This window comes from Balaenoptera borealis (assembly GCF_965194805.1).
Source record: "Balaenoptera borealis genome assembly, chromosome: 8".
In the NCBI taxonomy this organism is placed as follows: domain Eukaryota; kingdom Metazoa; phylum Chordata; class Mammalia; order Artiodactyla; family Balaenopteridae; genus Balaenoptera; species Balaenoptera borealis.
Genome location: NC_138865.1, coordinates 86406540 through 86427787, shown reverse-complemented (window position 1 = coordinate 86427787; position 21248 = coordinate 86406540). Strand labels below are relative to the sequence as shown.

The following is a 21248-nucleotide window of genomic DNA, read 5'->3' as shown; positions in this document are numbered from 1 at the left end:
TTCAGAGTTAATGGGGCCAGCCACATTCATGCCATCCTGACTCAGGTTTACTGGCTGAATCCAAAAGAGTAAGGGTCTCACTAGCTTTATTTCCCAGAGAGACCCCTGCTGAAATATACTATCCAAGATCCTACAGTAAGGGACAGTGACAAAAAAGAGCCACCTGGGAGAAAATGTCTAGGGTGGTGTGGGGATTCAAAGCTCTACCTTTGGTGGGCAATGAGGGGTTAACTTTTAGCCAAAGAACTCCCTTTTCAAATGGAAACTTTCACAGACTCCTACTATAGACAATAGAAACTCAGAGCTATTTTAGTTCAAGGCAGGGGTTGGCACCCAGTGGCTGTGCCTCAGCCCTAGAAAGGATAAAAGGAAATTCCTCACCAACCTCACTCCCAACTGCAGCACATCTTGTGGTCAATAATGAAGCTTCATGTTTGTTTATTGTCTGAAACAGAAATTTATTCTCAGAATAATGCACAAAAGCATAGGTTGAGGCTGCCATTGGGAGCCTTCCCTCCCTTCCTCCGCCGCCTCCCCTCCTCTTTGAATGCCAGGGACAACACAGTTGAAGGAAACATGCAATCACAAACAATGATCAACTCTAAAGACAAAAGGTTTGGTCCAAAAGAACTCAACATAATTAATCCAATTACCGTGAAGAGCTTCACTGAGTAGGATTAAGATATTGCAGATGTAGTGTTTCCACAGGGTGGCTCTTCAGTGCACCAGGGGGGCCTGCTTGAGGGAGATGAGGACAGAACGCATGCGGGAGACATCTTTGGCCTGCTTGCTGGACTTGGGGTTAAAGTCACACAGCCGGGCCACCCGCTCCCACTCAGTGCCTGGGGACGACTCTTCAATGTCATTTACAAAGGCTTCTTCTGCTGCCCTGGAAGCAACAACAAAAGATGTTGGTTTAATGTAGAATCCCTGTTAGCTACCTGGCAGCTGCCCTGTTATGGAAGCAACTGCCTCTTTATGCCTGACTTAATGGCATTGTGGTTTTCCAAAGAATAACAGCCCCTGGCCCAGGTCAGACTCGGGAGCAGACACATGGCCAGCTTTCCTAGGCACAGGGTGCCCGGACTGCTGTGTAAAATGTTGGAATACAGGTGTTTGTTTGGTTCAGGGCTCACTCTCTCTGTTCATACAGAGAATTTAAAAAGCCAGTCCTTAGCCAGCTACTCACCGCCTTCATTAGCAAGGGCAAAGCAGCAGGCTGGCCAAGAACTTGAACAGCAGTTTATGTTGGGCTGTACTGAGTTTCAAGTAAATTTAGAGACCTCCAAAGAAGCCCACAGGTCACTGCACAGTAGCCTCTGGATTTATTCCTAAGGCTGGAGAGAAATAGGGCAGATCAAAAGGAATTCAAGACAAAGCTCCCATGCTAGCAGGCACTAGAGACTAAAGCCATTCTGGAAGGGGTTTGTTACAACATTCTCCAGTTCAGCCAAAAGTTTGCCATTTTCCCTCCAGCCAGGTACCATGGGCTTCTCAGGGCACTCTGGCAGGAGTGGGCACCCAATGGCCGAGAGCCAATCAGTGTGAATTGCTTTTTGGTAGGATGCTGCTCCAACATTTTTTCACACCAAGGTCAGCCCATCCCCAGTTGGGAACTAACTTGTAGGAGCTACAGCCTAAAAGGACAATGCTAAGAGGAGGGAAGACACACTACTTCATCTACTCCCAACAGGCATCACGGGCAAAGCGAAAGCAATGGAGATGACTGGTCTGTGGGGACAGAGGGGTAGCACTCTCACAAGGATGGCTGTGGCAAACACCGCTGAAGCCCAGAGCCACTACAACACTGCGACTTCATGGCACACACAGGGGCAGTGAGAAAGGTTTACTTAACTGTTCTAGGCTGTAGCAAGGATGGTTTATGTTTGTGCTTAAAGGTGAAGAGAAGAAAAGAAACAAGAAAAACTTTAGGTCAGATACAGAAAATGAGAATGAGCTCAATGCAGATGGTCAGTAAGCTAGACATGCCCTTGCCACTCTGTACTCTTGGGGACGTGCGGCTGGCTTTGTTGGGCCACCTGCTGCCCAGCAAACCCAGACTTGACTTTTCCAGTCTCCATTTTCTACTCCAGAGAGAATGTGCAAAAAGTAAATCCAACACCACCTGTAAGTCCAGCATTTCACAAGTCTCATTGCAAATGCACCCACGGGCCCAGGAAACCCAGCTCTATCTCCTAACGGGATGAAGGGCTCAAGGTCACGCGCCCTAAGAGGCTCTACAGACCTCAGCCTGTTGTCTACTCTTCCCACAAGTTCCTCACTTCCTTCATTCCACCCTCATCTCCCTTACATCAAAAGGCTAGTCCTTTTTTTGGATTTTTGAGGAGGAAACAAGCGATTCAGCAATACTGCTTTGATAACAGGAATCCTTAAACCAAAACAAAACAACACTTTTCCAGAGAAGTTGCAGTTTTCTTTAGGAGGAAAAGCCACAGTGGCCTGTATCAGACAGCTCTGGCTATCTCAACCTCAGAGCTGGGGGGGTCTCTTTATGCCAGAGTGGGGGACAGGGCATCAGAAGCTGGCCACGAAACAACAATTTCTGGTATGAGACCACAGAGAAACAATTACGGACCCCACGGGAGACTGCCCCCTCTGCTGACTCTTCTGCCCTAACCTCACATTCTTCAAAGGAACCCAGTGTAGAAAATGCTGCCGGCACTGGCTCCTAACCCAGGGCTTCTTCCCCCTCCCCAGGTGGGGACACTCCCCCTTCCCACCTGGGGCAGGGAGGCAGCAGTGGCAGCAGCAACAAGAGGTCAGCGCCCTCCCCAGTCCCAAAGCCTTCCCAGACGAGATCACGAATGACTCACGTTTTGAAAGTGAGTTAGCTTCCTTCCCTCCAAACCCCAAAATGAAAAATGGCAACCAGAGTTGCAGGGAGTCGTGGTTCTGTGAGACAATCAATGGAACATTCCCCCAGCTTATCAACTCTTAGGCAGCCCCCACAGTGCCAGTTTGAAATAATTTTAAAAGCAAAGCAACTTGTGACATAAAAGGAGCATTAACTATAAACAAAAAGTAGGAACAATCAAGACAAGAAAAGGAATTAGTTTTGCAACATACACATAACCAATCACGTCAGCGAAGGGTTGTTTGTAGAAAGCTTCATCTGCCACCCTAGACAGCAAGAGGTCCAAAAGGCAGGCAAGCAGGCAGGAAAAAAGAGAGAACATTGAGAAGCAGAAACATCTCAAATCCACAATAGAGGCACGACTGTGCTCTGGGGAGCTGCTCCCAAGGCTCCATCCTAACCGAGCACCGGACACTCCAGCAGGTGAGGCTTCCTACCGGCCCTCCCCGTGGGATTCTCCAGAGCGCTGCCAGCTTCATCCCCAGGCCTTACCCCAGCAACGATGAGCAGTTCCTAGGTACCCACTTATGGGCTGAGCCCTCTGACAGACATTGTGTGTCCATTCCATCCTCAACCCCAAACAACCTAGGACGCTGAGTGTTCTCCCCGCACTTTACAGATGACGTGATAGGGAAGGGAGGCCTCGAGAAGAAGCAACCTGTTTGGCAGCAAGTAGCAACAGGGGTGGCAGAACTCACAACCAAGGCGGCCTGGCTCTTTTCACTGTAAGTTACTGCTGCTCCCCAGCTGGTGTGCACTCGGGAAGCCACGCCTCCTTCCTGCCAGCCTCAGTAAACACCACTGGGCACAAACGCTGCCAGACGCCAGGAACGCTAGGGCCCAAAGCCAGCTTAATCTTGGATTATCCGACTACTGCTTCCCCACACTGACTAGCTGGGACCAACTGCCAGTATCCTGGGAACATAGATGGTCCATTTCAAAATGCCCACCTTTGAAAAAAGAGGAGCTGGAGGCAAGCAGTGAGAAGACCAGCAGACAAGGGTCCTGGCTCTGGCGTACTGTGTGTCCCTGAACACAACCGTCAGTCCGCTCAGTCCCTGCCAGACTCGACTGCTTTGACAACGTACAGCCCAGAGGCCAGAACTTCATCCCCCCTTCACTCTCACACGGGGATGGACCAAAATGGCAACTCTGGGACAAGAAGGAAAGGGGGGCAAGCTGGGTGGACAAGTTCACAAAGCAGGGGACAGGCTGAATCCCTGGGCCCAGCCAGCCCCCCTCATCCAGCATGGGTGGGCAGGGAACCTCCCTCAATGAGTCTTACCCTCTCCTTTGTCCAGTGGGTTTGGGGCACAGGAGTGGGAGGGACCTTTTAAGGACAATCATGCCTGGTCATTAACCTAAGCTCCCATATTTATTTGCAGGGAAATTCTAGTAATTTTATTTTTAAACTCACACATACCCTTGCTTCTCTCCCATTTTGGTTTATACATAGGAGGTGTTTTGTGGAAATTTAAAGAAAGCAAAAAGAACAGCCTGATTGTAACTCCAAATAAGTCAGCAGGAAAACAGAGTAGTTTGTGGGCACAATGAGTGGGAGGGAAAGGAAAGGCAGGCCAGCTTGTAAACCCATAATCCTTTTAGTTTACACAAAGGGCTAAACCTAGTCAATTTCAACTTGTGCTTGCCTCTACTGGGAGAGAATAAAGGTTTAATGACTCCTGTTCAAAGCATTACTAAGACAACAAAAGCTTGCTGTCAGGCTTTTGCTCCTTTGCAGCTAGCCCGAGAGGAAGGAGCTGTTGGTGACAGGACAGCACAGCCCCATCGAGGCTACAGCCCCAGAACAAAAGGGAAACCACACACAAAAACTCAGCTGGCCCTTCCACCTATTGAGAGGGGCCTGAAAGCAGCAGTCCTCAGGCAAGGCAGGAAGGGGACTCCACACATGGAGGGTCAGCCTGGTTTTACCAAGTACTTAGAGCAGATTCACGGCCTGAGGCAAATCTGAACTTCCATCTGGGGGAAATCATCCTGAATGAGCACAGGATAAAGGAGCCTGGACCTGTCAGCACTTCAAACTGACCACAATCTCACAGCAGAAGCCCCGGGCTAACGCTACTACCCTCAGCAACACAACCCCGACCAGAGGGCAGACCCACCACACTTGTCATAAAACTTCAAATGGAACCTGACAGGCACGCATGCCCCACAGGAAGGTGGCCAGGACAGAGGCTCGAGCCTGGCACCCGAGGCAGTGACAGAACCAAGAACGGGCAACAGGAGACAGGTAGTTGAAGGCTGCTGCACAAACAGTCCACCTGCTCTGCCGTAGCCGCCCCACGATGGCAGAAACTATCCGGCAAAGAGGTCAGCTCCCTCTCTTCTGGCAGATTTCCACTTAAGAGCTGCCAAAGACAAGGGTACTTAAACCCACTCCTGCCTCTGAGAACAAGGACCCAAGGCTCTTTACCATGAAAATTACAAATAGCCCCAGGCCGAGTCTAACCTATCTTTTACACTGAAGTGGGTGGAGTGACTATGAAGTGAAAGCCAGTTCAGAGTCTCCAGTCTGGCAGGGGAAGCAAGCCCACCGGCCTGCGCCCAGGCAAGCAGTGCTGCCCCCATCTCTCTTTCTGAGCTGCTTCCAAGTGGACTCCGAGCACGGAGCATTTAAAGACCACAGCTGCTGGTCGGTGGTGAAGGAGAATGACACCCTTTACTTCCTACAACTACTTAACCTTCAGTAAGTGAGTAAATTCTGAAAAGAGCATTTTTAAAAAGTCAACTCATGATTTTCTTAGACACAGATAATAAGCACCCAGAGAACCCTTAATTCTGAAGTCACTGTGTTGGAAAATCTTGGCCACCTAATGACAAAACACACATCCCTGCTACTGGACCCTTTGGGGAGCAGCCCTCAGAGGTAGGGGATGCGACATGACTGAGTCTATAATCACCTCCAAAGTACTGAGATCCTGGAATAGTCATGAAAGTGGCCTTTCATTCCAGGGTTACATTTTTACATGTGCACTTGATCCCGTGAGATGACACTTCCTTCTGCAGAATCATACCATTACAGGCAGTGCATACTAACCAAACTCTCAGATGCAGAGCTAGACTCACTACAACTAGTGTGGTGAAAAAACAGGCTGAATTACTCTCACAAGATCCAAGAGACTCGTAACCCTTATGTTTCAAAAGTATATTTTTGAAAACCTGCAAAGACATTTCACACTAAAAGACGCGGCAGCTGAAAACCTACACTGGCTGGTGGAAACAGACCTGATTTTGTCTTGACAAACGAGCTGTTCTAGAAGCAGTGCAGACTGACCTGTTGTTCGCTTTCGTCTTCTGTAGCTGCTCGTCCTGCCTCGCATACCACTCATCCAGCTCCTTTATTGCTTTTTCTTTCCACTCTGCTTCCTGCTTCCGAGAATTGGCATCTTTGAAGGGAAGGAAAAGAAAGACAATACGAATGAGGTGAAATGCAAATTGAAGTCCGCTTCACCGTGTATTTGGGCTTATTAATCTCATGCTGTGTGCGGGCGCATGTGTGTGTTGGAGGGAGAACAGTCGGGAGGAAAGATAAAATTCTCTTTTCCCTGATTGTATGTCCAGCTCTCGAGCTCAGCAATTCTATTCAAAGTGTTTCACCACCATTTATCCCAGTCCACCTACACGTTAGTGGATCACTAGTTTGGGGGTTTTTTTGAGGTGGGGGAGAGATGGAAATACTGACTTTTAATTTTAAAAAAGGCTTTTGGGACACCAACTGGGGAAAAAGCAATTACAGGTGATTCTTTAATGATGCTGCCAGTTCAGGGTGGACTATTCATATTAGATAATCTTTTAATAAAATCTCCTCACAAACTATATTCCACACAGGTTGGACAATTAATGGTAGATGCACATCTATGAAGCAGGGAGCTATGAGAAAAATTATCAGAGGTAGACATGATTCCAGAACCAGGAAACAGTAGGGTATAGATGGAATTGAGGGGAGCACAAAATATCTACTCCTGCTTAGGCCACAGAGCGAGTCTAGGGCAGAACTAAAGGAGAAACTCCAATGCAGAGAACTGTGGGGGGAGAGGTGAGGGTCGTCATTAACAGCTATCCAAAAGGTTCTAGGTGAGAGAGAAAATGCACACCTAGCAGGTGTGCCAGACTGGATTCTCACCCACGAAGTTTCTCAGGACTAAATACGAGTTTCCCTAAGATACTGAGCTAAAGAAACATGTCAGTAAATTACCGTAGAGAGAAGGAAATACAGGTCATACTTTTGCCACAGTTGACACCGGAAGTCACGCTAATACCTAAACGTTAAGCACATTCTTAAGGATGTCCTCTCTGGAAGGTGTTTTACAGACATCTCATTTAACCTTTACAACAATCCCAAGAAGGTAAACTAGTCCCATATTCAGCAGTGAGAAAAGCTACAGCTCGGCAAGTTTGAGTAACGTTCCCAAAGGTTATAATAAGTGGCAGAGCCAAGATTCACACCCAGGTCTGACTCTAAAGCTCACACATTCTTACTTCACTGTGCTGCCTCCAAAGAGAGGGATGAGGGACGGAAAGGGAGGCAGGCCCAGCAACAGTCACAGATGTGACCAGCAGATGGGCATCAGTGATCCAGACCAGAGTCTGGACAGTGCAGAGCCAGAGCCCAACCTGTAATGAGTGTCCTTGAGGAGCAAAGTACAAAGCAAACAACTTCTTGAAGGGAAGAAAGTAAGCATTCAGGGGCAATTTTAGGGCCTTTGCAAGAAAGGTCTTGTAGTAACAACCTGCAGAAGACTTTTTAACTACTAGAAATAACCTAGTAGCAGCTAGAAACTCCCCCAAAGTTTCAGATTATAAAGAACTTTTTACCCTGTTACCTAACTTATCAGAAGGTGACCTATTGGCTCAGGAGGAGAATTATTTCGCTCAAATTTTCCACTGACTCAAGTATACACAGTAAACTTGTGATGTGTGTCTGTCCATGGCATTAAGTGTATGTGGAATGGAGGGTGCTGTGATGCAGGGAGAGATGCTGTGGGCCGACGGTGCCCTGTGGACAAGAAACTGAAAAAACTTTAAAGAATAAGGTCTCCTTTTCAAGAGTTGTGAAATTACTTCCAAAGAATTACTTTTTGATTGGAGAGTATTTTCTTTCTGTATAGTCTAATGATCATTTTACTGCATAAAATAGTTCCTTTAAATCGTCTTCTTGCTTTTATAAATTTATGAAGTGACACTGGCAACAAGAATTTAGAATTCTTAAATGCTCAGCTTGATGGAACAAAGATCCAAGCTGTAATACAGCATCTCTGAATCTGGGAGGGAGAAGGGAGAGGAGAGGGTGAAAAATCCTCTTAGACAGCAGGGTACATTGACAGCTGTCTTCTCTGGCCATACGCATTACTGTTCACAGAAAATTATTGGAAAACGTAGCACACAGCTAAGCTTAAAACCATGGACATTGCTTCTCTATTTTTAGCATCTTGCACTTTCTCACAGTTCTTGCAAGGGAAAAAGGTGAACCTGCAGAAACACCTAATTCATGGACCAGTTTAATTCGATTCTACTGGAATACGAGGCCAAATGTTTGACTTCCCTCAGGAAGGCAACATGAGTTAAGAAAACAGCACTTCATGGAATATTCCCAAAGAGCCCAATTTGATAATTGAAAAAGAAAATGAAATTTTTCCAGACACCAAAGTGTATGCTTCTGCATGGAGAAGACAACTTTGCTAAACTTTGGGGAAAGAGAAAAGATAAAGCTGGGTTCTGCATCATGAAAAAGACTCTAATAGTACTAATACCTGCTAAGTCTTGCCTCAAAGTCTACTCAGAAGAGATGCTCAAAGAAGAACAAGCAAGGACCAAGGCTGTCTGCACCATGAAGACCTATCTTCATCTTTCTAAAGCTGCACTATCCAGTACAGTGGCTACTAGCCTCATGTGGCTATTTAAATTTATTAAAATTAAATAAAATTTAAAACTCAGTTCCTCAGTCATAATAGCCACATGCAGTTAGTGGCTACCATACAGAACAGCACAGATATAGAACATTTCCGTCATCAAAGAAACTACTATCGGATACTGCTGTAAAGGTTAAACATAAGTGTGCCCTCTGTTCTGAAAGCCACAGAAACTGGGCTGGAGAGACACTAATTGGCTGTATTATCTGGGTCAATTCCTTTCCTATTTCTAGGTGTCCTTTCCTATTTCTACACCATCTGAGTCATGTTTTCACTAGTTCAGCGATTCCCAAGAAGGAATAATAATGCTGACACTGTGGTAACATAGAAGCATGTTGCTACTTCTAGATGTACAATAAAATATTTAGGTACGATGTATGTGGTGGTGTCTATATCTTAAAGTGGATCAGAAAAAAAAATTATGTGTATATTCACAATACACATATAAATGTATGCACATGTGAGTGTATAAAACATACACATACATGCCTCATTTATACAAAGACAACCCAATATGGCAAAATGTTCATTACTGAATCTGGAGGAAGGGGCACACATGTTTGTTTTACTCTATTCTGTGTCTGAAATTTTAATAAAAAATTGAGAAAAGAATACCCTGTGGATAACACCCCCCCCACCGCCTCTGCCACACCTTTCCAACCCACATGTACAGATACCAAGTCTCTCCCGATCTTGACCAACAGCTGACACTCCATGGAGAAGGCGCTTCAGCAAAGGCCAGGCTGGCTGGCACTGATTCTCAGGCTCGTCATGCTCGGCCTGCCCCTCGAGATGGCGTACACTAAATGCAATGCAGCTGAAGGGATGGGTGTGGATTCTGAAGCAGAGCAGACTTAAGCTGAAACTCTGACTCTACCACTTCTGGCCGTGGTGATTCAAAAACTTACTCTTCCTATGATCCTCACCCATAAAAAGTAAAAACTTACAGGGATATTAGGGTAAGAAAACCAAATCGTACATATTACCTAACATCCTTCACATTTTCCTCTCAAGCATTACTTTAAATTCAGCCTTCAAATGGTAAATGGACTGTGCAGTCCCTCACATGGATATAACACCTTCAGGTTTATAAAGCACTCTCATAAATACCATCTCAGACTACCCTTGGGGCTGATAACACTGATCTTACTTCACAGATGAAGAAACAGGCTCTGTAAGGTTTGAGCAACCAAGTGCCCACAGCTGGTAAGTTACAGCTGGGCCTGGAGCCCAGTCTTTCACTCCAAGTCCAAGGCTCTTTCCACAGCACCACTCTGCCCTTCCTGAGAGGAGAGATGCACTGTGGCTCTCCGGGCTGCCCGAATCCCCACACAGCGGCCTGTGATTAAGCATCTCCATGTGGTGGCCTTGTGACCTTGTTGGGAAAGATACCTTCCCCGAAACTGTACAAGGACATTATGGCTAAATTCATGTTAAAAAGGGATAAAAGTAGAGTCAAAGTCAACTATTCCACTGAAAACAGACACCCAAAGACAGAAAGGGATTCCTTACCAAGGGCTTCCAAGCGTTCCGTTTGCTCTTCTCTCCATTTACGGATACTTTCAGGCTCTGACTGCAATCGATCCACTTGTGAAATAGCTGCATAACTGTCTGTTGGCCCATTACTCTCCTTAACACAAAACACAGTTGTGCTCTATCAGTACCAAAACCTCCTCCCAGAAATGCGCTTCACCCAAGTTAGAACCGCTGGTTATGTGCAACACTGATGGCTGTGGTAAATGTAAAGGATTACCTTCCAAGCAACACCACCACCTTACGTGCCAATAGGGAGCTTTCAACATTATGCACTCAATCCTTGCAATCCACAAGGGAGCCTGAGTAGTTCTTATCCTGTTAATAAATGGGACATGAGTGGGAGATAGGAAAGCTGGGGAAGTGAGTAATGGACTTACTAGGAAACAGTGTGATCAGTTTTAGTTTCCTTACTTGACACAGAGATTGTGGTATCTTCAAAGTAACAAAGGTAAATACACAGCACGGCATAGGCCTAGAACCTGACACTTCTGAATGTTATTATACAATACAGGGAAAAGTACACTTAATACCACCTAATCAAAATATAGTGAATTCTAGGAAAAAGAGAGTCCGAAAGAAAATGTATAGTTACTACAGTCACACCAAAGAAAATAAAAAGGCAGGCCAATGTGAGTCACAGCGTATGGGGAGGGGAGGGAGACACACAGGTTCTTTACAGTGTTTAAGATTTGGGAGCTAATAAATTGATAAAGATTCAAATAGAATCTAATCTTTATAGAATTATTTCACCTACTGAACTAGGGAGGGAATATTACCAGCTTAACTTAACCAGACTATAAACAAAGATGTAAAGAAAATTATTTACAGTAGTATTTATTAGTAACTAACTTGTTAGCACTTTCCATGTTTCAGCCACATAAAAGCTTTATCTCCCAAACACCTTGCAAGTCAAATTTTTATTCCCATGTCAACAGTCAGGGGATTAAACTGAGGTGCAGAGAAATGACATGTCCAAATTCACAGCTAGTAAGGGATAAAGCCAGGACTGAACCCCATTCCATCTCACTCTAAAGACCAAGCTCTAAACCAGGGATTGGAAACTATAGCCAGGCTCGGCCACCTGTTTTTGTAATTAAATTTTACTGGAACAGAGCTGTGCCCATTCATTTACATACTGTCTACAGACGCTTTCATGTTACAGCAACAGAATAGGCTGACAGAGACCTTATGACCCACAAAGCTTAAAATGTTTACTATCTGGTCCTTTACAGCAAAAGTTAGTCCACCTTTGGCTTAAACCAATTAGACTAATCTCATCCTTCCTGACAGTTAACTGGTTGAAGGGTGGGCAGAAACCCAGGCAGAAGCAAAGCTCCACGCTATTTCCCCAGGCTACAGTGATTACTTCCATCTGGTCAAGAGGGAAACATAGGACTTTTGTTGAGTGGTTGGGAGAAACCTCCAAGTTGTTCTAGATAGTATGACATGCACATGTGAGACCTCGAAGTGCTGTAGCCATTCTGCCACCGTGAAAGAGTATAAAACCGCACACTCAGCTGGCAGAACCAGAGTCCTAGAGGAACTGAGTCGGAATCCAGGTCCGAGGACCCCTAGCCTATCTCAGAGTTCTTTCAATTATATGAGCTAGTGAATTCTATTTAAGCCAATGCAAGTTGGGCTGGTGACCAAAAACTCAGTGATACAGAGGGAAAATAATGGTAGCCATCACAAATACCAGCCACCCCCCACCCTCAAGACAATCTAAAAGCTAAAAGGTTCCAATGCTGGCCCCACCACATACTACCTTTGTTACTTTTAGACTCCTGGTTTAACCTCTGTGTGCCTCAGTTTATTCATCTGTAAATGCGAATAACAATAGTTCAGGTCCCTCAGATTGTTGTGAGAATTAAAGAAAATTCAGTATAAACAGTGCTTGACACTACATGGCACAGTGTTTAAATTAGCCGCCACTGCCACTGCCACCAGCACTGCCATCATCATGAAGGGTCATTTCTTGAGAATAAAGTTGGTAACACTAGGGCCAGGTCAATCACATTTTAAAAGACTACTCTATCAATGCCACCTCTCTTCAAATCCTTCCACTTTGGCAGGTAACATACCAGTTACTAATACATCCAGGGACGTCAAAGGAGTGGGGTCCTTTCCAGGTCAGTCAATTCAAATCACAGGAAAGGAAGACTCTCAACACTATCATGCAACATAATCAGAGTACTCTGTACCTGGTAGTATTCGCCATTCATGATTCCATCAACAGCATCTGCAAGACATAAGATTTCAATCTGTCAATCAGGGCTGGTCATATGCTGGGCCAAAGGGTTATAGAGTATGACACATTGCTGTAAGTACTCTAAGTTACTAAATACTATCCCTGTGCTAGGTACCAGATAGAAGAATGGACAACTTTCTATTTAATGAAATCAAGATGTGCTTACACAAATGACTTCACCAAAACGTGGACAAATCTGTCCAAAAGCTTTTGATAATTGTCTTCTGGCTTAGAGATAACACTTAGAAGTCCGGCAGAAGTGCCTCACAGAGCAACAGTTTATGAAAGTTCTAGAGAAGGCAAAGGATAAGGGTGGCCCGGAATCCTTCACAGCGAGCAGAGATATGCAGCTTCATATTTAAACCAAGGTGCTTTCTTGGGGGTCAGGACTCTCCATCCTTTGGCTAGAATAGGTTTGGCACCTGAGGGTCTACAGTTGAGACTTCTTGCTAATTCCTCTAGTCTACTTGGAATTAGTCCAGAACAGTAAGATTTGGGCATACCAAATTAAATTAGTGTTTTCAAGGATGCAAGTTACAAAAACTCAGATTGTATACAATCTGATCTTATTGGCACAATTAATTGTTCATGAGCTAAATGAGAAAGTCCATCTCAGAAATACGAAAAATGTCTAAGTTAAGACCCAGAGATTATCAATCCATACAGTACAAGATGGTGGTCCACAGGCTGAACATATTTTATTTAAAATACAAAGCACTAAATCAGGAAATTTCACAAAATCAGGATTCCCAGTGTGTGTGGGGGGGTGTGCAGACAGAAGATCTGGCAATACTGGGCCTGCATTCCTTAAATGAAGGCAGCCTTTACGTGCAGCATGCTCTGGACAATGTGCCAGTCCCCACTAGCCTCATTTTTTTTTTTTTTTAACCCCTTCTGTGTGTCACTAATTCAGTTACCTGACTGGCCCAATAAGCATGTGTTTCTAACCCATGCCCTGACCCAACAGCCGTCACTGGGACAGCCTGTCCCAGGCCGCACACCAGCCCTTTGGAGTGGCTGCTCTGCCTCCCCTTGAAAGCTTCAATACAGGCACCACAAAAATGCAGCGTCCACCTACATATTCTATGTATTCTCTATCTGTTGGTTGACCCGTATTTACTGCCTACTATGTAGGACTTCCAGTATTTTGTCCAATTGTTTTCAAACTATGATGACCATGTTATTGCATGGGATGGGAGAGGGAAGAGGAGAAAAGAGATGAACCTAAAAGATACAAGAACCCAAGTAGTAAAAGGAATGCAGAGCAGCTAGTGTGGGTCACCATCACAAGGCCCTCAGAAACATCAGAGGTTTTCCTAGAAGCCAGAGGCAGGGCGCTCTCAGCCACATTCTTTCCTTTGAACAGGCAAAGATTTCATCAAACCACTCCTCCAGTTTTCTTGGTTCCTAACTAATTAAACCCAACTTGAACCGCCTATTTTCCAAATCAGCCTCGTTCTCTTGCTTCTCCCAATTACCCTCCTCTTAGCTTTGGGAGTACTGAAAACTTTCATTTCCCCAGCATGTCTCCCTGATACCAAAACATTGTTTTAAAAAAAAGGAAAATGGAGAGAGAAGAAAATACCACATAATTTCATTACTCAGTCTACTGGTTTCTATTTTTTTACTTTATCTAATGCATATACATAAAATTTCTTCCAGCAAAACAACTCCTGTAACAAATGCTTTTTAGTAATCCATTCATCTCTATCATTAAATTCTCAACTTTTTTAGTATGAAAACACCTACTACTTACTGCTTCCAATGTGCCAGGCACAATGTTAAACACTTTCTATACATTAAGTTTAATCCTCACAACATCTGTACGTATCAGCACTTCACAAACGACCTTAAAATACATGTAGGGTTGGTTCCTTGAGAGGTAAGTAAGGTGTTCTTGAAGGGGCAGATAACTAATGACAGTATTTTCACTCTTAAATTTATTTTTTATGTTTAAGATATATAAGAAAAACATTAAATGCATGTATCATGAGATAATCAGCATAAAAAGTGGTGCAATACCTGGGTAAGCAAGAAGTCAGAGGAAGGATCATCTGATAACCTGAGGCATGAAGACAAACCACAGGATCTAAGCACTTACCAACCCACCACAGCTCTGATCCATGTTTCACTTGCTGGTTATTTATCAATCATTTCAACATATTTCTCGTACTTTTCTTAATTTCCTTACTTGTTTTACTCCTATGCTTTATTTATGAAAGTACAAAAATGAGTTTCTTGTAGTTTTTGTCAGTGGCTTTTTTCTACTTTAAGCTGTTTCTGTGTCACCAATCCCTATCATTTTTAAAGTATTCTATCAAGTTTTGGAAATGTAAATTTAGCAAAAAACTAATAAAAGTATTTGCAGGGGGCATATTCAATCCTTCCTCAGCAATAAATTTCTTGACATAGAACTGATGGATCACAGAATATATATTCTAAAGACCTCTAAACACCAGCCATTTGCCCCCTTTGGTCCACCATTTGTATTTCCACCATCACCACGAGTGCCCCATTTTTCAGACCTTCATTGATACTAGAGACTGAGTTTTAACGTGTTTTAAAATTTTTGCTAATCTGATTATCAGGAAAAAAACCCTTAAGGTGGCTTTGTTGTGCCAATCTTCTGTGAGGTAATCACCTGACATTTGATTTTCTTCTTTACTGAACTGCCTGAGTTTTGCCCATTTTTCTGCTATCTTTTGATCTCTAAGTATTCTTTCTGTATTATTTGTTTTCTCACATTGCAAATATTTTCCCCATTATCTTTTTGTATGGTTTACAATAGTTAATGCCTAGAACTACTTAACTTGTATGAGACACTATCAGTTTTTTTTTCCTTTATGATTTCTCTGTCTGCATTTATGATGAAGGCCTTTCCTACTCTAAGATAAATATTCAACTTTTCTTCTGGTACTTAAAAAAAAAAAAAAAGCCTCTCTTTAATCCACCTGGAATTTATTTTTTTTTTTTGAGTAAAATTTAAAAAGTGAGATACGGGACACGGGTTCGAGCCCTGGTCCGGGAAGATCCCACATGCTGCAGAGCAACTAACCCCATGCACCACAACTACTGAGCCTGCGCTCTAGAGCCCGAGAGCCACAACTGCTGAAGCCCACACGCCTAGAGCCCGTGCTCTACAACAAGAGAAGCCACCACGATGAGAAGCCCGCGCACCATAACAAAGAGTAGCCCCTGCTCTCCACAACTAGACAAAGCTCATGCGCAGCAACGAAGACCCAATGCAGCCATAAATAAGTAAGTAAATACTATTAAAAAAAGTGAGATAATTTTAAATCTTCGGGCCTACAATGGCTAGTCTGGCCAGGCCTACGTTCTGGTTAATATATTACAACTAACACACCAACTATCCAGTTAATATTTATTTCGACCCAGGGCCACTGTCAGTAGGAGAGACCTTGGTCACTACTCCAGACACAACATCAGAAGCAATTCTCATCCCATAGCTCTTTCTAAGTCACATGTTGCCCATCCTTTAGGTATGAAGACTCAACCAGACTCACTGGCAAGTGCTTTGAGCTTTTATTAGTTACTGTACTACTGTACTGACATTCAACTGCCTCAAATCAAAGGATCATCTGTTGCTATAGAAACATGCAGAAGGCAGGCCACCCAGGGCCTTGATTTATTAGGACAACTAAGCTAACCAACTTAATGCTCCAGAAGGAAACTTTCTAGGGCATCTCTAGAACTCCAGACAGAAACAAGGGCCAGAATAAGTTTCCAGAGATGAAAGACTCTTTATCCCAAACTCACCTTCAACTTCCCATGTTCCCCAAGCAATGGAAGTCAAGCAGACCTGGGTCTGAATTCCTGTGGAATCATGAATTAGCTGGCCACTTTAGGAACACTGCTTAACTTCCACAACCATCAGTTCTCACCTGAAACAGGATGACACTACCACTCTGCCTGCAGAGTTACTGCATGGATCTGAAAGTACACAGAGAACCCGGGACACAGCCAATGTGCAGTATCACTAAGTATCATGCATGCAATTTCCCCGAACTTCCCTCCACCACTGCTACCAAGAAAATTACTCTCCACCTCCAGAAAGCTTTCCTTTATGTACCTCTCTTCCTTCGATGAGTGCCTCACTGCCATACTCTCTCGGTAGCTCCTTAATCGCCTCTCTTATCCTCCTCCATCCTCAGCCCTCACGATTGAGGGCTTTTCCTCGGCTCTAGACTCGGGCTGCCTCTTTCCTGACCATTTGTTCTTACTCAGTATCCCCGAGCCACTTCACTCAGCTGGTTACCTCCCACCTCTAAGCTAATGTTCTTCTCCGGATGTCCTAAGAACTGATGTCCTAACAGCTGAGGGCGTCATCCAAGGCTCAGGCCTAGCCCCTCCTCCATGGGAGTTTTCCCCAAGGCTGGGGGAGTTTAGGTATGTTCCTCTCTCCTCAATCTCTGTTAGTGCCTCCTGCCTATATATCTCTGTACGGTAACACATCAGATACAGAGCTCCCTCCGAAAATCTGTGTCTTCAGTACACCCCAAAGCCTACAGGCTTTGTAACACCTTTCTCACCTCACTCCCAAGGAATAATAGGCAGGGACTGTGTGTAGTCATAACATACCAGCTTCTGTGTGTAAGCACTTTACAGGTGCTCTCCAATATAATCCTAGCAATCCTGTGTGGTGTGTATCCGCACCTTTTACAGAGAAGAAAACTGAGGCAGGGCAGTGGCAGCGATGGTTATGTAAGTTGTCTGAGACCACAAAGCTAAACTCACATTCAAGCAGTCTAGGACAGCACAGAATCTTAACCCCTAGAGAGAGAGAAGAAAAGAGAAAAAGAAAGAAGATAAAGTGTCCAACTAGTGCTCTAATCCTCAAAGGAAGTGCTGACCACTGCACTATTACCAACCTCAACTACACTGTCAGAGATCTGGCTTTAAGTCACTAAATGCTTAGTTCACTAAGAAAGTCCTTCCTAGGAACTAAGTCAGCAATCATCCCTTCCTTCCCTTTGCTGAAAGCTTGATGCACAAGGGATCTGTGTGTCCAGCTCTATTCTTTCCCTTTTACCCCTCCCATCAACAAGATCTGCTGGTTCTATACAGGACCCCTGTACCTGACATTTTTGCACATTCCTTTTTATCTATTGTGTGCCAGACACCCTGCTAGGCACCAGGGATACAACAGTGAGCAAGAGTCAACACCGTCCTTCAATCAGGACAGTCTTCTATGAGTCCTGATACCCCCAACTGTCCTCCCCAGGGCAGCCACAACTGCCTTTCAGAAATGACAATCTCTTATCCCACGCCACCCCTGCTTAAACAACTGCAATAGACTATGGCACAGTCTAAGGTGGGGGGACTTGGCGCTCAGCTATTATTAACTTGCCCTTTTTTCTTAAGCAAGTCGTTTCTCTGCAGGACTCAGTTTTCTCCTTCTATTCAATGAGGGAGATAAACGAAGGATCTAAAAATATTACGATTCTCAGGCAAATGTTGACGACCTCCCGACAACAACAAAGAAACCCTAATCACCTAAAGCCAAATTCATTTTCCAGCCACAGCCTAGTTCAGCCCAACCTGCTTGCTATAAATTGCATTTTCAGGTATACTACCCATTCTCCTGTAAATTCTTATTGGGGAACTGATTTGCTCAGGAGGCAGCATGATGCAGTATAAAAATTCAGGCTGCAAACTAGCAGTCTCCCCACCCCCACTCCCCAAACAGGTTCTGCTTGGCTGAAGACTGAGATTTCAGAGTCTGAACGGTTTTACCAAGACCACTCACTACTCTAGTGCACCAAAGCCGCAGTCTCCAATACTCCTTATTACTCACAGCCCGCACGTTTCTCTCATTTATGTTACCTGCCTGGCCCCGTAAGGTCTGAATTTAGGGTAGCATAAACACCCCTATCTGTCCCACCTGTACCTTATTCTCCCTTAGTTGGAACGTTTTTTAAAGAAATGAAAAGCCGCCTCCCGTTTCTTCTAGCTCATTTCCTACTTCCCTATACGATTAAAAAGGTCTCTTCGACTCATCCTTTCCTCCTACCGCCACAATTCGAAGCACTGCACACAGGTAAGGCATTCAGAAGTCAGACTGGCAGCCTGCCACGTGCTCGCTTTCTCTTGTTTGCTGGAGCTTGGCTGGGGAAAGGCCACACTACTTTTTCCCTTCACCTCCTGGAAGACCGATCCAGGCTAATCTCAGGTTCTGCTTAGGCAACACTGCCTACCAAAGCTGTTCCCAGAGGAAGGAGAGCTCCGGAAGTCCTAGCCGTGATACGTTCCACAAGCGGTAAAACTCTTGCCCTCTTTGGCCAGAGTTTCTCCAGGGCTAGACCGTCTTTCTCGCGTTCCCTATTCACTCCTCCTTTCCTCCCCCTCACCCAACATTCTGTACACCTTAAGTGCTGAAATACTGAACTGCATTGCCATTTTCGTTTCTGTCTCGAAAACGATACCACGATTCTTTTTTTTTTTTTTTTCCTGGCCTTCCTTCCTACTAACTGGTCTGTGTTAGGCTCAGACTGGCCTGTAAGTCTGGCCAAAGTGCGCCAATGCGGTTGTGCCTCTGAGGCCAGGCTCAAGGCACAGCAAGTGCTCAATGAAAGATCCCTGCATTGAACGGGCTTCTTCGGGATCCTCAGCTTGTCATCCTATTTTCTTGACTTTATCCCCCGCCCGTGCCCGGGAGCGCTCAAACACACTCACAGAACGGACCAGACTTGCCGAGCCTGCGTTTCTGCATGACTGAGCCGGGGTCCCGTTTCCTTTTTGCATTCCTCCTTAACCTCCCGCTCAGCGAGGTGCAAGAGTTACACAGAGCTCTCAGACCCGCTCCGGGCCGTTTCCGTACAAGTGCTCCCGCCCCGAACGCGCCCACACTCACCCGGACACCCCGGCGGCTCGCCGTGTGGCTGGGGCCCGGGGGCGCCGCCGTCCAGGATAGCGAAGGCCTCGTCGTTCTCGATGCCCGCAATCTCGCTCTCCTGCTGCGCCAAAAAGGCCGCGGCAGGGTCCTCTTCGCCGGCCACTCCGTTCCCCAGCGCGGGACCGCTAGCGTGGGCGCCGAACGGATCTAACTCAGCCATGGCGGGCAGTTCAACAGCACGGACACCGACGCTGAGAGACACACCAGCCGACTCCGCGCCCGGCAGCGGCCGCTGTGGTGGCGACTGATATCAAGCGGGAGGAGGGAGAAGACGGAAGCGGAAACCCTGCCCCAATATCCGGTCGGTCTAGGCGGTGTTGGAGAGCCGAAAAGGTAATAACCAATCAGAGGACAGAAGTGGTTCAAGAGCTAACCAATCAGCCGGAGGAGGGTTGGACCCCCGAGTGAGGCTCGTGACTCGGGAAGCACCTGCGTGGAGGGTGCTGAGCCCGGCCGGCCCCCGGCAGGCGGAAGTGGTGCGTGACTTAAAGCAGCTTTGCCTGACCCGCCTTTGGGGCTGGACAGACCCGGGACCGCCACCTCACAGAGGACTCTCGTGCTGAACCGGGAAGTGAGGTGAAGTTAGGGCGGCGATGATTGGCTGATTGCAGAAGAGTCAAGCCACTTAGGCTTTCTGAATCTCAGTTTCCTCAGTTGTAAAATGGGAACAAGAATCCTGCACTATGTCCCTCCCAGGATTACTGGGAAAACTGACTCCTTTTACGGCTGTGTACTGGCTTTCTAAAAAAATTTTTATTTGTTAACCCATTGACCCAGTCTGGGTTGTTTTCTCCCCTAGAGCCGCCTGACTTAAATGTAATCAATTCAAATCCACTCTGACGTTTCTCCCCTATAGTATTGTTATAAAAAGGCGAATATATCCCCTTATACAAAGCCCTTTTGCAGCCAGTACTCTTTTCAGAGCTAGACAGAAGTTTCTAGGGCTGAAAAATTCCTTAAGGATCATCGGGTTCGTAGGGAAGCTGAGGCCCCCATGAGGGGTCAGTCCCACAGGGAGTCAGTGGCCAAGAGGAAACCCAGGTCTCCTGGGCAATCCCGAATGGTACTAGCCACAACATCTTATATGTGCACACCCTTCCCACCTAAGGACAGCAGGAACTTGCTTAGAAAACAGTGCTGTCAGTATTTCTTTTAAATCAGGGACATGTTAATAACATGGCTAGTTAATTTTGTCTACACCCTAGGGAGGATAATCCAGTGATTCCAGTTTCTCGTGCTCATATTGAGGAGGGGCTTATCCACTGGCCAAAAGAAGGACCTTTCTCCTTTAACACCACTACTCTAAAAAGTCGAAAACAGAAACAAACCAAAAGAACCAGCCAGAGGTCAAAGTTGCCTCCAGAAATAGTCAGCAAGGGACAAGAAAGTGGTTCCTAAAAATATACACTAATCTTTGTTGACACAAAAGGGTAATTGCTTCCTTAAAGCATGTATTTACCTTTAAAGTCGTTTAAAGTATGAAGTGTAGGAAAGTTTTGAAGAAAATCATTTAACAAATTTAAAATATTAGGGCCTGCACCTGACTCAGTTTCCCCCCTCTTTTTGTTTTAATGCTCATCCCTAACATAAATGGGCTCATCCCTAACAGAAATTGGCAACAATGCATGAAGTAGTTTCACATTCCTCTTCTCTTTGAAACAATATATCCTGCCCCTGTTAGGAGGATAAGGGACAGGGACTACCCTGAGAGGGCCCAAGGAAGACAACTTTTGGTTGCTCACAGCA

The 21248-nt window shown here is 45.4% G+C and overlaps 2 protein-coding genes across 8 annotated transcripts in view; one reads left to right on the top strand and one right to left on the bottom strand.

Annotated features, from left to right (window-relative positions):
* GNE (glucosamine (UDP-N-acetyl)-2-epimerase/N-acetylmannosamine kinase) overlaps positions 1 to 9179 on the top strand; it is a 61531-nt gene extending 52352 nt beyond the window's left edge. Inside the window, exon 14 of one of the 2 annotated variants that reach the window (XR_014247550.1) lies at positions 8342 to 9179. The gene's annotated coding sequence lies outside the window, so the exon portion shown is untranslated. Of the gene's footprint in view, positions 1 to 8321 lie in introns of both variants that reach the window. The other variant, XR_014247551.1, reaches the window with a different exon arrangement.
* On the bottom strand, positions 434 to 19779 carry CLTA (clathrin light chain A). Of its 6 annotated transcripts, XR_014247560.1 has the most exons (8): positions 19461 to 19779; positions 12543 to 12580; positions 10318 to 10435; positions 6171 to 6282; positions 3088 to 3141; positions 1856 to 1891; positions 1190 to 1337; positions 753 to 889 (listed from the first exon to the last, which is right to left on the bottom strand). XR_014247560.1 is itself a non-coding variant. In XM_082402365.1 (7 exons), the coding sequence occupies exons 1-7, from the start codon at positions 19660 to 19662 to the stop codon at positions 718 to 720; spliced, it is 732 nt and encodes a 243-aa protein (XP_082258491.1). In that variant the 5' UTR covers positions 19663 to 19777; the 3' UTR covers positions 434 to 717. The 6 variants fall into 6 exon arrangements, 3 of the variants coding, with proteins under 3 accessions (XP_082258491.1, XP_082258492.1, XP_082258493.1); XM_082402365.1 differs by lacking the exon at positions 1190 to 1337 and having other exon boundaries at positions 434 to 889; positions 19461 to 19777; XR_014247561.1 differs by lacking the exon at positions 3088 to 3141 and having other exon boundaries at positions 19461 to 19778.
* Positions 19780 to 21248: the final 1469 nt, after the last annotated feature.

Coding starts and splice junctions, on each gene's coding strand:
- CLTA (XM_082402365.1), bottom strand. CDS start 19,662: ATGGCTGAGTTAGATCCGTTCGGCGCCCACGCTAGCGGTCCCGCGCTG. Junction 1,892..3,087: donor GCTGACGTGATTGGTTATGT/GTATGTTGCAAA, acceptor TTCACCTTTAAG/CACAAACATAAACCATCCTT. Junction 890..1,855: donor CCTTGCTACAGCCTAGAACA/GTTAAGTAAACC, acceptor TGTTGCTTCCAG/GGCAGCAGAAGAAGCCTTTG.